A 12,835-nucleotide genomic window follows, 5' to 3' on the forward strand; every position below is an offset into this window, starting at 1 on the left:
GCCGATCAGCGGGGCTGACTTAACCAGGGTGCATGCGCACATCGTAGAAAGTATCTCTCGATGGGATATACCATTTCACAGGCACTATTTAAACCTATACAAACAGCGTGGGAGACCGTAGTCCTCAGATTGTGAATCGCTGCTCCTGGAGGGCGGCTAGTGGCTGTGTTGAAGAGCTGGTTTTGTCTGTGTTGCAACCCGTCATTTCACACAGGCAAACCCGGCCGTTCAACACAGCAAACCCGCCTGCAACACAGACAAAACCGGACCATCAGCACACTGTAAAGCTGCCCCGCAACAGCGCGGCACAATGTGAGAACTACAGTCTCCCCCCGCTGTTTGTATAGGTTTCAATTGTGGCCATTGAAATGGTATCTCCCATTGAGAGATACCTCCTACGATGTGCACTTGCGCCCTGGTCATGTCACTCCCGCTGATCGGCAAATCAGCTGAACTGCAGCTCTGCGATTCGATGGGGGGCACTTCTTGACCGAACAACGGCAATTGCCGCCGATTTGACATGTCAAATCGCATGCCAAATCGTACCAATGTGAACCAGGGCTAAGGCTTTTTTTAGGCGTTTTGCTTTAGGTGACAAAACACTCAGACACAACAGGTGCCATTGAAGTGAATGGGATTTTGATTGTTAGGTGTTTTTTGGGCGTTCTTTTGGATGTTTTAGGAGCGTTTTACGAGCTAAAAATGCTCAGGTGTGAATGCAGCCTCAATGTTTCTATGTAAAGCAGCAACTGATTTTGAAAGTTGGGAAAATAAGATAAGATAAAGGCTGGAAACCTGAAAAGCAGGATGTATGAGTTCTTTACAATAAACACACACAACGCCTCCTACCTATTTATTGGAAAGTTATCTCGAGATTACACATATCTCAAAAGCCTCTGAACAAGCTGCCTCAGTCTCAGTCTTTTGTGTTGCAAGATGTGATGTGGTTACTGGAGCTTGAAGGAAATATTAACATCAACGACAATGCGCAACTATTTTAGGAAGAAACTAAGGAAACTGCATTTAAGCCAATGTCTATCTTGTGGGTGCTTTTTATTTGTCTTCACTATGGTCTTAAAATATTCCTCCTTGGACTGTGACCTGGATAATGCCATCCAAACTGGAGATCTGAATATTGCTCACTGTAGGGGACAATACTACATGACCTTGAACCTGTCGGCCAATGGTAGAAAGAACTGTACTAAAATTATTGAAGGTGACTGGGATGAGGTAAGAAAGACTTTAGTCGACAATTTGGATATTACAAAAAGAAAAGTTATCATCAATGATACAGACTACATAAAACTAGGCAAAGACTGCACAACATTGAAAAAATTGAAGAAGTATGTTCTGTTTAGTCTGAGCGATGAAGAAAGACATTTCCCCATTGCCTACTCCATGGTGATCCATGGGGACATTGAAATGTTTGAGAGACTATTAAGATCAATTTATACTCCCCAGAATATTTACTGTGTGCATGTCGATCGGAAATCTCCAGACACTTTTCATCAGGCTGTGCAAGCCATAGCTTCCTGCTTTGACAATGTGTTTGTTGCATCTAAGTTGGAAAGGGTAGTCTATGCTTCATGGTCACGAGTCCAGGCTGATCTGAACTGCATGGAAGACTTACTGAATAGTACAGTAAAATGGAAATACCTTATCAATACCTGCGGAGCAGATTTCCCGTTGAAGACAAATGCTGAAATAGTCACAGCCTTAACATTATTGAAGGGAAAAAATAACATGGAGTCTGAACAACCACCTGGATATAAAAAAGTGAGATGGGAATATCACTACAATGTTAGAGATTACGTTAAGAACACTGGTGTTAGGAAAAATCCACCACCCTTAAATGTGCCCATATTCAGTGGCAATGCATATATAGTGGTCACCAGAGAATTTGTGAAATCTTTGTTTAAAACAGACTTTGCAAGAGAATTTATAGACTGGGCAAAGGACACTTACAGTCCTGATGAGTTCCTCTGGGCTACACTTCACAGGGTTCCCTGGATGCCTGGATCTGTCCCCAAGCACAGAAAATATGACACATCCGATTTGAATGCACTAGCAAGGTTGGTGAAATGGGGAAGCCTGGAAGGGGACATTAAGAAAGGAGCCCCTTATTCTGCATGTACTGGGAAGCACAGAAGAGATGTATGTGTGTATGGGACTGGGGATCTGCACTGGATGCTCCAGCAGCATCATTTCTTTGCCAACAAATTTGACCCAAATATAGATGATCATGCCATTCAGTGTTTGGAGGAGCATTTAAGGTTCAAGTCCTTCTATAGGAAGATGATGTAACAAATGCTGCTATTTAGTAAAAAATAATTGACTATGTACACTATGTATTGCACTGTGTGGAGTTCATTTGTAATATCGACTTCTCATCTCTTATCTTTGTGTTTAATGTGTTTTCTATTTAAATCAATAGAGGATTGTAGGAGTCTGAGTCAGACACGCAATGATACTGGAATAAGGCAAGTATCATTATGTGCTAACCTATTCCCAAGAAAGAGCAACAGATAGTTATTTTTAATGTGCCTAAAGATAGGCCAGCCATAGATGGAGCGAATCTCGGCCAATTTAGCAGGGGCCAGTCCATCTATGGGCAGCCGGGTCCAACGATCGACTTGAGTATAACCAGTCTGTCGGATTTTCTGCCACTAGCAGTAATCATTGTGTTCTGCCAGCCGCTAGTAGTAATCATTGTGTTCTGCCAGCCGCTAGCAGTAAGCATTGTGGTCTGCCAGCTGCTACCAGTAATCATTGTGTTTTGCCAGCCGCTAGCAGTAAGAATTGTGTTCTGCCAGCTGCTAGCAGTAATCATTGTGTTCTGCCAGCCGCTAGCAGTAAGAATTGTGTTCTGCCAGCCGCTAGCTGTAATCATTGTGTTCTGCCAGCCGCTAGCAGTAAGCATTGTGTTCTGCCAGCCGCTAGCAGTAATCATTGTGTTCTGCCAGCCGCTAGCTGTAATCATTGTGTTCTGCCAGCTGCTTGCAGTAAGCATTGTGTTCTGCCAGCTGCTTGCAGTAAGCATTGTGTTCTGCCAGCCGCTAGCAGTAATCATTGTGTTCTGCCAGCCGCTAGCAGTAATCATTGTGTTCTGCCAGCCGCTAGCAGTAAGTATTGTGTTCTGCCAGCCGCTAGCTGTAATCATTGTATTCTGCCAACTGCTAGCAGTAAGTATTGTGTTCTGCCAGCTGCTAGCAGTAATCATTGTGTTCTGCCAGCCGCTAGCAGTAATCATTGTGTTCTGCCAGCTGCTAGCAGTAAGCATTGTGGTCTGCCAGCTGATAGCAGTAATCATTGTGTTCTATCAGCTGCTACCAGTAATCATTGTGTTTTGCCAGCCGCTAGCAGTAAGAATTGTGTTCTGCCAGCTGCTAGCAGTAATCATTGTGTTCTGCCAGCCGCTAGCAGTAAGAATTGTGTTCTGCCAGCCGCTAGCTGTAATCATTGTGTTCTGCCAGCCGCTAGCAGTAAGCATTGTGTTCTGCCAGCCGCTAGCAGTAATCATTGTGTTCTGCCAGCCGCTAGCTGTAATCATTGTGTTCTGCCAGCTGCTTGCAGTAAGCATTGTGTTCTGCCAGCTGCTTGCAGTAAGCATTGTGTTCTGCCAGCCGCTAGCAGTAATCATTGTGTTCTGCCAGCCGCTAGCAGTAATCATTGTGTTCTGCCAGCCGCTAGCAGTAAGTATTGTGTTCTGCCAGCCGCGAGCTGTAATCATTGTATTCTGCCAACTGCTAGCAGTAAGTATTGTGTTCTGCCAGCTGCTAGCAGTAATCATTGTGTTCTGCCAGCCGCTAGCAGTAATCATTGTGTTCTGCCAGCTGCTAGCAGTAAGCATTGTGGTCTGCCAGCTGCTACCAGCAAGCATTGAGTTCTATCAGCTGCTAGCAGTAATCATTGTGTTCTGCCAGCCGCTAGCAGTAATCATTGAGTTCTATCAGCCACTACCAGTAAGCATTGTGTTCTGCCAGCCACTACCAGTGATCATTGTGTTCTGCCAGCCGCTAGCAGTAAGCATTGTGTTCTGCCAGTCGCTAGCAGTAATCATTGTGTTCTGCCAGCCGCTAGCAGTAATCATTGTGTTCTGCCAGCCGCTAGCAGTAAGCATTATGTTCTGCCAGCCGCTAGCAGTAAGCATTGTGTTCTGCTGGCCGCTAGCAGTAATCATTGTGTTCTGCCAGCCACTAGCAGTAATCATTGTGTTCTGCCAGCCGCTAGCAGTAATCATTGTGTTCTGCCAGCCGCTAGCAGTAAGCATTGTGTTCTGCCAGCTGCTAGTAGTAATCATTGTGTTCTGCCAGCCGCTAGCAGTATTCATTGTGTTCTGCCGGCCGCTAGCAGTAAGCATTGTGTTTTGCCAGCCGCTAGCAGTAATCATTGTGTTCTGCCGGCTGCTAGCAGTAATCATTGTGTTCTGCTAGCAGTAATCATTGTTTTCTGCCGGCTGCTAGCAGTAATCATTGTGTTCTGCCGGCTGCTAGCAGTAATCATTGTGTTCTGGAACCCACTAGCAGTAATCATTGTGTTCTGCCGACCGGGAAGGCTCCCTGCCAGCAGAACACAACAGCATTGCGGCAGCGATTCTCCCATCAACACAGAACTTTCTTTTCTTTCCACCATGTGGGAGGTTTTTAAAATGATTCTGCCCTTTGAAAAAAAAAAACGTTTTGAATAAAGAGACGCTTCAGTTTTATGGTTCTGAATACTCTGGTGTGTCTACTTTTCTAGATACGTTCTTTTTATGAAGACGCTTTAACCCCTTCCCGCCGACCGTACGCAGATATGCGTACTGGGCTTTCCGGGGTTATACCGGGATGATGCCCGCAGCTGCAGGCATCATCCCGGTACCGTTGTTTACAGCGGGCGATCGGCTACCCGTGTATAACAACAGATGCGGCTAAAAGCCGCTCGGCTGTTATACCGGAGGAGCGGGAGGGGACACCCCCCCTCCCACCGTCTCCTGCCGCTGTTACCGGGCCTCCCGTGCGATCGGGAGGCCCGGTGTCCATTCGGCTGCCTTCGGCGGCTGGGGGCGGGCTGGAACGAAGCTGCGAGCGGCTTCGTTCCAGCCTTCTCCTTGTAAACGCGGAAGCGACGTCATGACGTCACTTCCCGTTTACTCGGCTGCCAATGGCGCCGAATTTAAAAAAGTACACAGTATTCAGAATCGCCGTTTTCGGCGATCTGAATACTTTGAAATGTAAAGGAGGGTCTTTTAGACCCCCCATCCCTCCATAAAGAGTACCTGTCACCACCTATTACTGTCACAAGGGATGTTTACATTGCTTGTGACAGCAATAAAAGTAAAAAAAAAAAAAAAAAATTTAAACACAATTTATAAAGTACAAAAATAAATAAAATAAATGAAAAAAAAAAAAAAAATTTTTAAAGTGCCCCTGTCCCCGCGAGCTCGCGCAGCGAAGAAAATGCATACGGAAGTCGCGCCCGCATATGTGCAATTATAAAGGGTGACATGTTTGGTATCTATTTACTCGGCGTAACATCATCTTTCACATTATACAAAAAAATTGGGGTAACTTTACTGTTTGGATTTTTTAAAATTCATGAAAGTGTCACTATTCCAAAAATTTGCGTTTAAAACACCGCTGCACAAATACCGTGTGATAAAAAATATTGCAACAATCGCCATTTTATTCTTTAGATTCTTTGCTAAAAAAATATATATAATGTTTAGGGGTTCTAAGTCATTTTCTAGCAAAAAATACGGATTTTAACTTGTAAACACCAAATTTCAAAAATAGGCTTAGTCATGAAAGGGTTTTTAATGCCGGTGAATTAGAGGCATAGAACTGAAAATATGGTGTGAGAAAATACATAACACGTAAAGGTCAATTTATAATGTTTTTAGACAACATTCACACAACTTTCACTCAGGATCACTTTTCACCCAGGATTCAATTGAATTCAACTAGAAAATGTGTAAATTTTGGGTGAAAATGTTTATAAAAAGACCCCTAATGTACATGTCTGGTTATCAGCCATTTACCAACATCAAACATACCAAAACCTACTCACATTTCAATCTCTGGAAAAATATGACAGAACAATATGCTACTGAAACCTGTTACCATAGAATAGACTAATATGACTTTTTTTTTACTTTTTTGTCAATTTGTGTACTTACTATAAAAATGCATGCAGAATATTTATTACATTTTTCAAAGAAATTAAACTGTCATATGTCTATTAAAAAAAAAAAAAAAAAACTTGAAAAACGTGTTGTATGGTAATTAAAGGATTAAAATACCTTGATGTTAATTACTATACCATCTCTGTATCTTACTCCCAGGGAATTTTCAAATGTCATTTCCTTATCATACACATGATAGACTGATGAGTCATGAGTGATGGAATCAGGTGGGTGAAGATTGTTACCTTGATGTAAGAACCGTTGGATGTCTATTGTAATAACTTACATTAGACTAAGACTACATACATTATACAATTCTCTTGTACAATTTTCCTTTAGATTTACCAAAATCACTTAATATGAGGTCAAAACTAAACATTTTAAATTTGCAAGCAATCAGGCAGGCCCTTGCAAGTGGCTGTCCGTCCAGGGACGCCCCCCCCCAATCCATGCGCCCCAGCCCCTAATGTACATGCAGGGCGCCAGACGCATGGATTCCAATGGGGTTTTTTGCCTGAGGCTGGCATTAGTTTACCCCCCCCCAGAATTATTTAGCACCAGCCGCCACTGGCCCTTGTACTACATAGCTGAAGATAAATCTAAAGGAAATTGAACATAAGAATTGTATAATGTATGGGAAGCTTAAAAGAGAAGTATGGAAATTTTTTACATAATTATATGTACTAGGTGGATGCAGCATCAGTCCAATGCTGCATCTGTCCCCCGGAGGCTCCAAGGCTGAGAACCGAGCAATCAAACATCGCAGAACAATCAGATCTCAGTGCTCCGTGAGCAGAGAGCCGGTGACTATCAGTCACCGGCTCTCTGCTCTGCTCCCCCCACGCTCATTGGAGCGCTGGGCTGTGGAGGGGGCGGGAGCAGCTGGCTCAGGCTCTCAGCCGCTCGCTGAGAGGCTGAGCCGGGTGGCGGTCCAGGGTCCTGGGTGGATCCTGACGCAATGGTTGTGATCTTTCTCCAGCCTGGACTGGCTCTGTGACTTCAGCAGACACCAGGCTTCAGCCCGCTGTCTGCTGAAAATGGGTCACAGGAGTGCAGGACGAACTGCAATCCTGTGATCCACAGGAGAAATAGAGCTAAACGAGCTTCAACTGTACTTCTCCTTTAAGTCATGACATAGCAAGAGTAACACATTCATCAGTTTGCAGTATCATGACACACATAGAACAACTGGCTGTTGTCTCATCCTCCCTACACTGGACAGCTGTCATTTTAAAGCTGAATTGAAGGCAGATAAAAACAGCAATTAATGCAGTTCTGCAAAATTTATGTATGTATTTTTTAATGCATTTTTATTACTATGTTTCAGAATTAACATAAGAAAGAGATCAGCGCTAAAAAAAAAAGAGAAAAAAAATGTTTTTGCTTTTGGACTTTATGTACACTGATTTTTTTTTTAATTATTTTTGAGCATTGCAGATGTTTTAAGCTTGTAATATTCAGTTTTAGAGGCGCTGCACTATTATTCCTTACGTTTCAGAATTAGGCTGGATATCAGCCTACTGTAATCCAATGGACAGTAGCACTCAGTTGGGAAAGGGTGGGAGGGGGGTTGAGGGTCAGTGTAGGAGTCAGCCCTGTGTGCTGCAGTGCAAATGAGCAGGCAAGGAGCACTCAGAGTACAACGGGGATGAGACCATTTGGAATGGCAGCAGTCAGGGCGCCAACCTGGCTCTGGTTTGTGGAAGAACTGTAATTATCCCAGGACTGGGTGGACAAAAACACTGTTTTGCAATAAAAACAGCTCCCATAAGTATTTCAGTATTTAATGTCACTTCTTTGCCTGAAGTTCAAAATCAGCAGCACATAGGAAAAGGATATAATATATTAAGAACAGAAGCAGCTCAAGCTCTTCCATAAAGTTGCTAAAATCCATATATGCAGTAGATTTTTTTTCACAAAATTGAAGTTTCACTTTGAGCTTCATCATAAAGCATATCTAAACCCCAAAAAGTATAGCTAAAAGTGTATTTTGCAGCTTACAAATCCATATATGTAGTGGCTGCAATAGTTTTCGTTATTTCATTTTTTTTTCCCTTTATTCTTCCTAACTTCCTGCATTAGGTGGACTCTACTCTGTGGAGAAGAAATGGAGACCCTTTTGGACAGCTCACCCTATGGAGAGGGTAGTGTAAAGGCGGCCATAGATGATTCGAATCTCGGCTGGTTCAGCAGGGACCCGCCGAGATTTGAACCATGTATGGACAGGTTGATTGTACACCCAACATGTCAGATTTTTCATGCGATTATTACCAGCGGCTATAGACGCTAACAAAAATCACTATGGGGTTGATTTACTAAAGGCAAATAGACTGTGCACTTTGCAAAGTGCAGTTGTACTCTGCAAGAGCAGTTGCTCCAGAGCTTAGTAAATGAGCAGTAACTCAGCTGACTTCCATCATCCAATCATGTGGTAGCAAAAATGCTGTTTTTTTTTTAATTTCCTTGCACGTGATTGGGTATTCTTTGCACGGTGAAGCTTTACCTCATTTAATAAGCTCTGGAGCAACTGCACTTGCAGAGGGCAACTGCACTTTAAAATGTGCACAGTCTGTTTGTCTTTAGTAAATCAACCCCTATCCCTGTGTGTTCTCTCGCCCCCCCCCCCCCCCCCACAGTTTTTAAATTGGTAAGTTTTACACTAAAAAAAAAAGTTTTACACTAAAATATGAGTGCAGGTTTGCTTTCTGTGTCAAAACACGATCTACAAAGAACTTAACGTGTTACTAAACCCACAACAGTAAAATCAGTCTGTATATGCAGCAAAACATGCTTGTTATACTCAGTGTGGAACCTGAGGGGTTAATCCTATGTATTGTGCAAAAAGGCTGTTTGATCCTGTCTTTTCTGATCCTCCCCTTCTTCCACTGACTCCTAATAATTTCCTGATAGTACAGAGTCTATGGAATCAAGCTGCACCTGCTCAGTTTGGTATGTATTGCTAGAGAGGTTTTTTTCTTGGGAGGGTGCATGTGATCAGCACAGGGCCAATCAGCACTGTCCAGAGGGTGAGTGATCCTGCAGTCTCATGGGTCAGTCAGAAAGCTCCTCCTACAAGCTTTAACCGGTGCTTGGCCAGACACTGATAGAAGTCACAAGACTACTATATGCTGCTGATGAAAAAGGTATTTAACAGTTTATATTTACTAAAATAATTGCATTTCCATGTTCTGTGTACTGTGGGAGATCAGATATAGTGAATACAGGGTCTTGAGTTTAGTAACACTTTAAGCGCAAAGGGACAGTTTTATCAGACAATAGACAGAAGTATGAATCATCCCAACAGCATTCTAAGGGGTCCAAATGAGCAAGGAAAATGTGAAAGATTATAATAAAGCTGTATCAAACCCTAAAAATGTATATATTGCAGTTTTGCAATACTTAGATGATTCAAATCTCGGCTGGTTTGCTTAGTTGTCTTCTTTTATTTTTACATAGTGATCCAGCCGGTAATACACTAGGGGGGTCATTTACTATAGCACTGAAAAATGATCCTGCAGTCCCATAAAATAGCACCCAATTAAGGCCAATTAAGACTTCAACCCTCAGAAAAATGCCTGTCAGATGACATATGCTGGAATAGTGGAAGACAACTGGGCTCGAACCTGCAAAATCCAAAGTTCTCACTGAAGGCTTATATGCAAGTTCTTTGCCATAAAAAGTATATGGGGACCTGGGTGCTGCCCCAGGGGACATGTATCAATTGGAAAAAAATGTTTTTAGCAGTAATTTTAATAATGCTTAAAGTGAAACAATAAAAATAAAAAATTCCTTTAAATATCGTGCCTGAGGGGTGTCTATAGTATGCCTGTAAAGTAGCACACCTTTCCTGTGTTTGTTACTGTACCGCAGCAAAATGACATTTCTTGTCAAAAGAAGTTTATTGAGTATACAATGTTATAAAGATACATAAAGTAAGTTTACAAGGATCTATAAAGTAAGCTCATTGTTTTACAGTAGGGTTTATATAGGTAAATATCATAAAATTTCAAATATTAAACATTGGGTTCACGTAAACCTAAATTAAAGATATATATCATTTCCTTAGTTACTTTTGTAGGTATTTAAATGATTTATACCTACTATACATATTGTTTACAAGTAGAGTGTATATAGGTCAAATAAATTCTGATAATGAGCTTTAATTGTAAGGTGGAGAAAAGGAAAGAGAAAGAAGAAAAAGGGTTGAAAGGTAGAGGTATGGTCCACAAGGTTGTCCCGCTCGTCAGTTTATTATTCTTTTTAGTTCTTTTTGAAGCCTTAGAATGGGTGTCTCTGTAAGTCATTTAATCTGTTACCATGGCAACAGGACGGAGTCATTGAAGTTTGACAGGAACTGTTGTTTTATCCAAGGATGCCAAAGTTTTTCAAATTTTGGAATTTGATTTTGATCGATGGCTACCATCTTAGCATGGGGCATTGTATTATTCATTCTGTGAATTGCTTCTGCTAGTACCAATGTAGGAGATTTCCATGCCTTGGCCACTGTTTGTTTTGCAGCCGTTATTAGTTGGATCATAAGTTTGAATTGAGAGAGTGTTAACCATTCCGGTTTTAGATTAAGTAAAGTTAAATATGGATCTGGTTGTATTATTTTTTAAAATATTTTAGATGCAATCACAAAGACTTCCTTCCAGAAGGTTTGGATTACTGGGCACGTCCACCATATGTGTAAATATGTGCCTATTTCTGGGCATCCTCGAAAACAAAGAGCTGAGGTATTAGGTGAATATTTTGCCACTCTAGCGGGTACAAGGTACCAGCGAGTTAGGACTTTATAATTTGTCTCCAGTGCTAAGATGTTGGGTGAAGATGACTTAGATGTGAGCCATATGTTAGACCAGTCCGTGTCTTCTAAAGTTCGTCCCAGGTCCTCCTCCCACCTCTGAACGTAAGAGGGTCTATTAAGATTTGCTACTCCATATAATTGATTATAAAGTGATGAAATTGTACCTTTAGCAAATGGATCTTTTGTACAGATTGATTCAAAAATGGATAATTGGGATAATGGTGTATCCCCCTTTAGGAATGGTGTATAGAAATTTTTGATTTGGAGATATCTAAATATCTCAGAGTTTGGTAGATCATATTTTTCTCTAAGCGATGAGAATGAAAGGAATGATTTAGATGCTATGAAGTCATTTAGTGTCTGAATGCCTGATGTTGTCCAAGCTTTAAAAGAATTTGGGTAGATCCATGCCGGATAAAAGGCCGGATTTCTGATAAAAGAAAGGAGAGGATTGTGTGGAGATTGTAACTGATATTTGGTTTTTAGTTTATCCCAGAGAGATAAGAAGTGTTTAGTTATGGGATTATGAATTTTAAAGCGGTCTTTAGGATCAAGCCATAATAAATTTGATATTAATAGAGGGTCATTTTCTGAAGCCTCTATAAATACCCGTAATGGGATTTCCTGTTTTGCATGGTATTTGGACAGACTGGCCAAATGTGCTGCTCTGTAGTAGTTAGTAAAATTAGGGTATCCCAGGCCTCCTTTATTTTTGGGAAGATGTAGTGTGTGTATAGGTATACGTGGCTTAGAAGAGCTCCCATATAAATGAAGTTGCTCTTTTTTGTACTATTCTCAAAAAATAGGAAGGAATTGGAATAGGGAGGACTCTGAATAGATAAAGCAATTTGGGTAGAATAGTCATTTTGATTGCATTAATCTTCCCTATCCAGGATAAAGGAAGTTGCGACCATTGTTTTATTAGATTTGTGATCTGTCTTAATACAGGAGGATAATTGGTTGAGAATAAGTCAGAATGAGATGCTGTTAAATGAATTCCAAGATATGGGATTGATTTTTCTGCCCATGTGAATGGGAGTGTAGCCCTAGCCGGGATCAATTCCATGTTTGTGAGTGAAATATTAAGCACTAGGCATTTCTTAGGATTAATCATAAGGCCGGATAGGGCTGCAAATCCATCAAGAGCTGGTATTAAGTTAGGACCAGAGACCTGTGGTGATGATAGAAAAAGTAATATATCATCTGCAAATATACATAATTTGTGTGTAATACCTCCTACTTCAATGCCAGTTATAGTTTGGTCTGTTCTGATGTATTGGGCCATGGGTTCGAGTATAAGGGCAAATAATAAGGGAGATAATGGGCAACCCTGTCGGGTACCTCTTTCGATATTAAAGGCTTCAGATTTGTATCCAGCATATTTTATATAGGCTTTGGGTTTATTATATAATGCTTTGATCCATGTTAAAAAGTGGGGTCCAAAACCCCATTTTTGTAATGAATATTGCATATATTGCCAGGATACTGTGTCAAATGCCCTCTTAATATCGAGAGATAGAAAACATAAAGGGATTTTCCGTTTTTTAGCAATATGTGCCAATAACACTGCCCTGCGTATATTATCGCCTGCCTGTCTATTTGGCATGAAGCCTACTTGATCTCTATGTATTAATTTTCCTATAATGCTATTGAGGCGTTTTGCTATTATTTTTGCTAATAATTTAATATCGAGGTTTAACAGAAAGATAGGCCGATAATTCACACAGGAAGTATCATCAGAAAGGGGTTTTGGGATCATACAAACAATTGCCATTAGTGTTTCTTGCCGAAAAGAATGTCCATCTAGAAGTTTGTTAAAAGTTTCAGTGAGAATGGGAGAGAGTATTTCTGAGAATGTTTTATAG

The 12,835-nt window shown here is 41.3% G+C and overlaps 1 protein-coding gene across 1 annotated transcript; it reads left to right on the top strand.

Moving 5' to 3' along the window:
* The first annotated feature begins 885 nt into the window (after positions 1 to 885).
* On the top strand, positions 886 to 2,342 carry LOC141131518 (beta-1,3-galactosyl-O-glycosyl-glycoprotein beta-1,6-N-acetylglucosaminyltransferase 3-like). The gene has a single exon (XM_073618880.1). It carries the CDS (start codon positions 985 to 987, stop codon positions 2,302 to 2,304), a length of 1,320 nt encoding a protein of 439 aa, XP_073474981.1. The 5' UTR covers positions 886 to 984; the 3' UTR covers positions 2,305 to 2,342.
* Positions 2,343 to 12,835: the final 10,493 nt, after the last annotated feature.

The sequence above is a fragment of the Aquarana catesbeiana genome, linkage group LG03, assembly GCF_042186555.1.
Source record: "Aquarana catesbeiana isolate 2022-GZ linkage group LG03, ASM4218655v1, whole genome shotgun sequence".
In the NCBI taxonomy this organism is placed as follows: domain Eukaryota; kingdom Metazoa; phylum Chordata; class Amphibia; order Anura; family Ranidae; genus Aquarana; species Aquarana catesbeiana.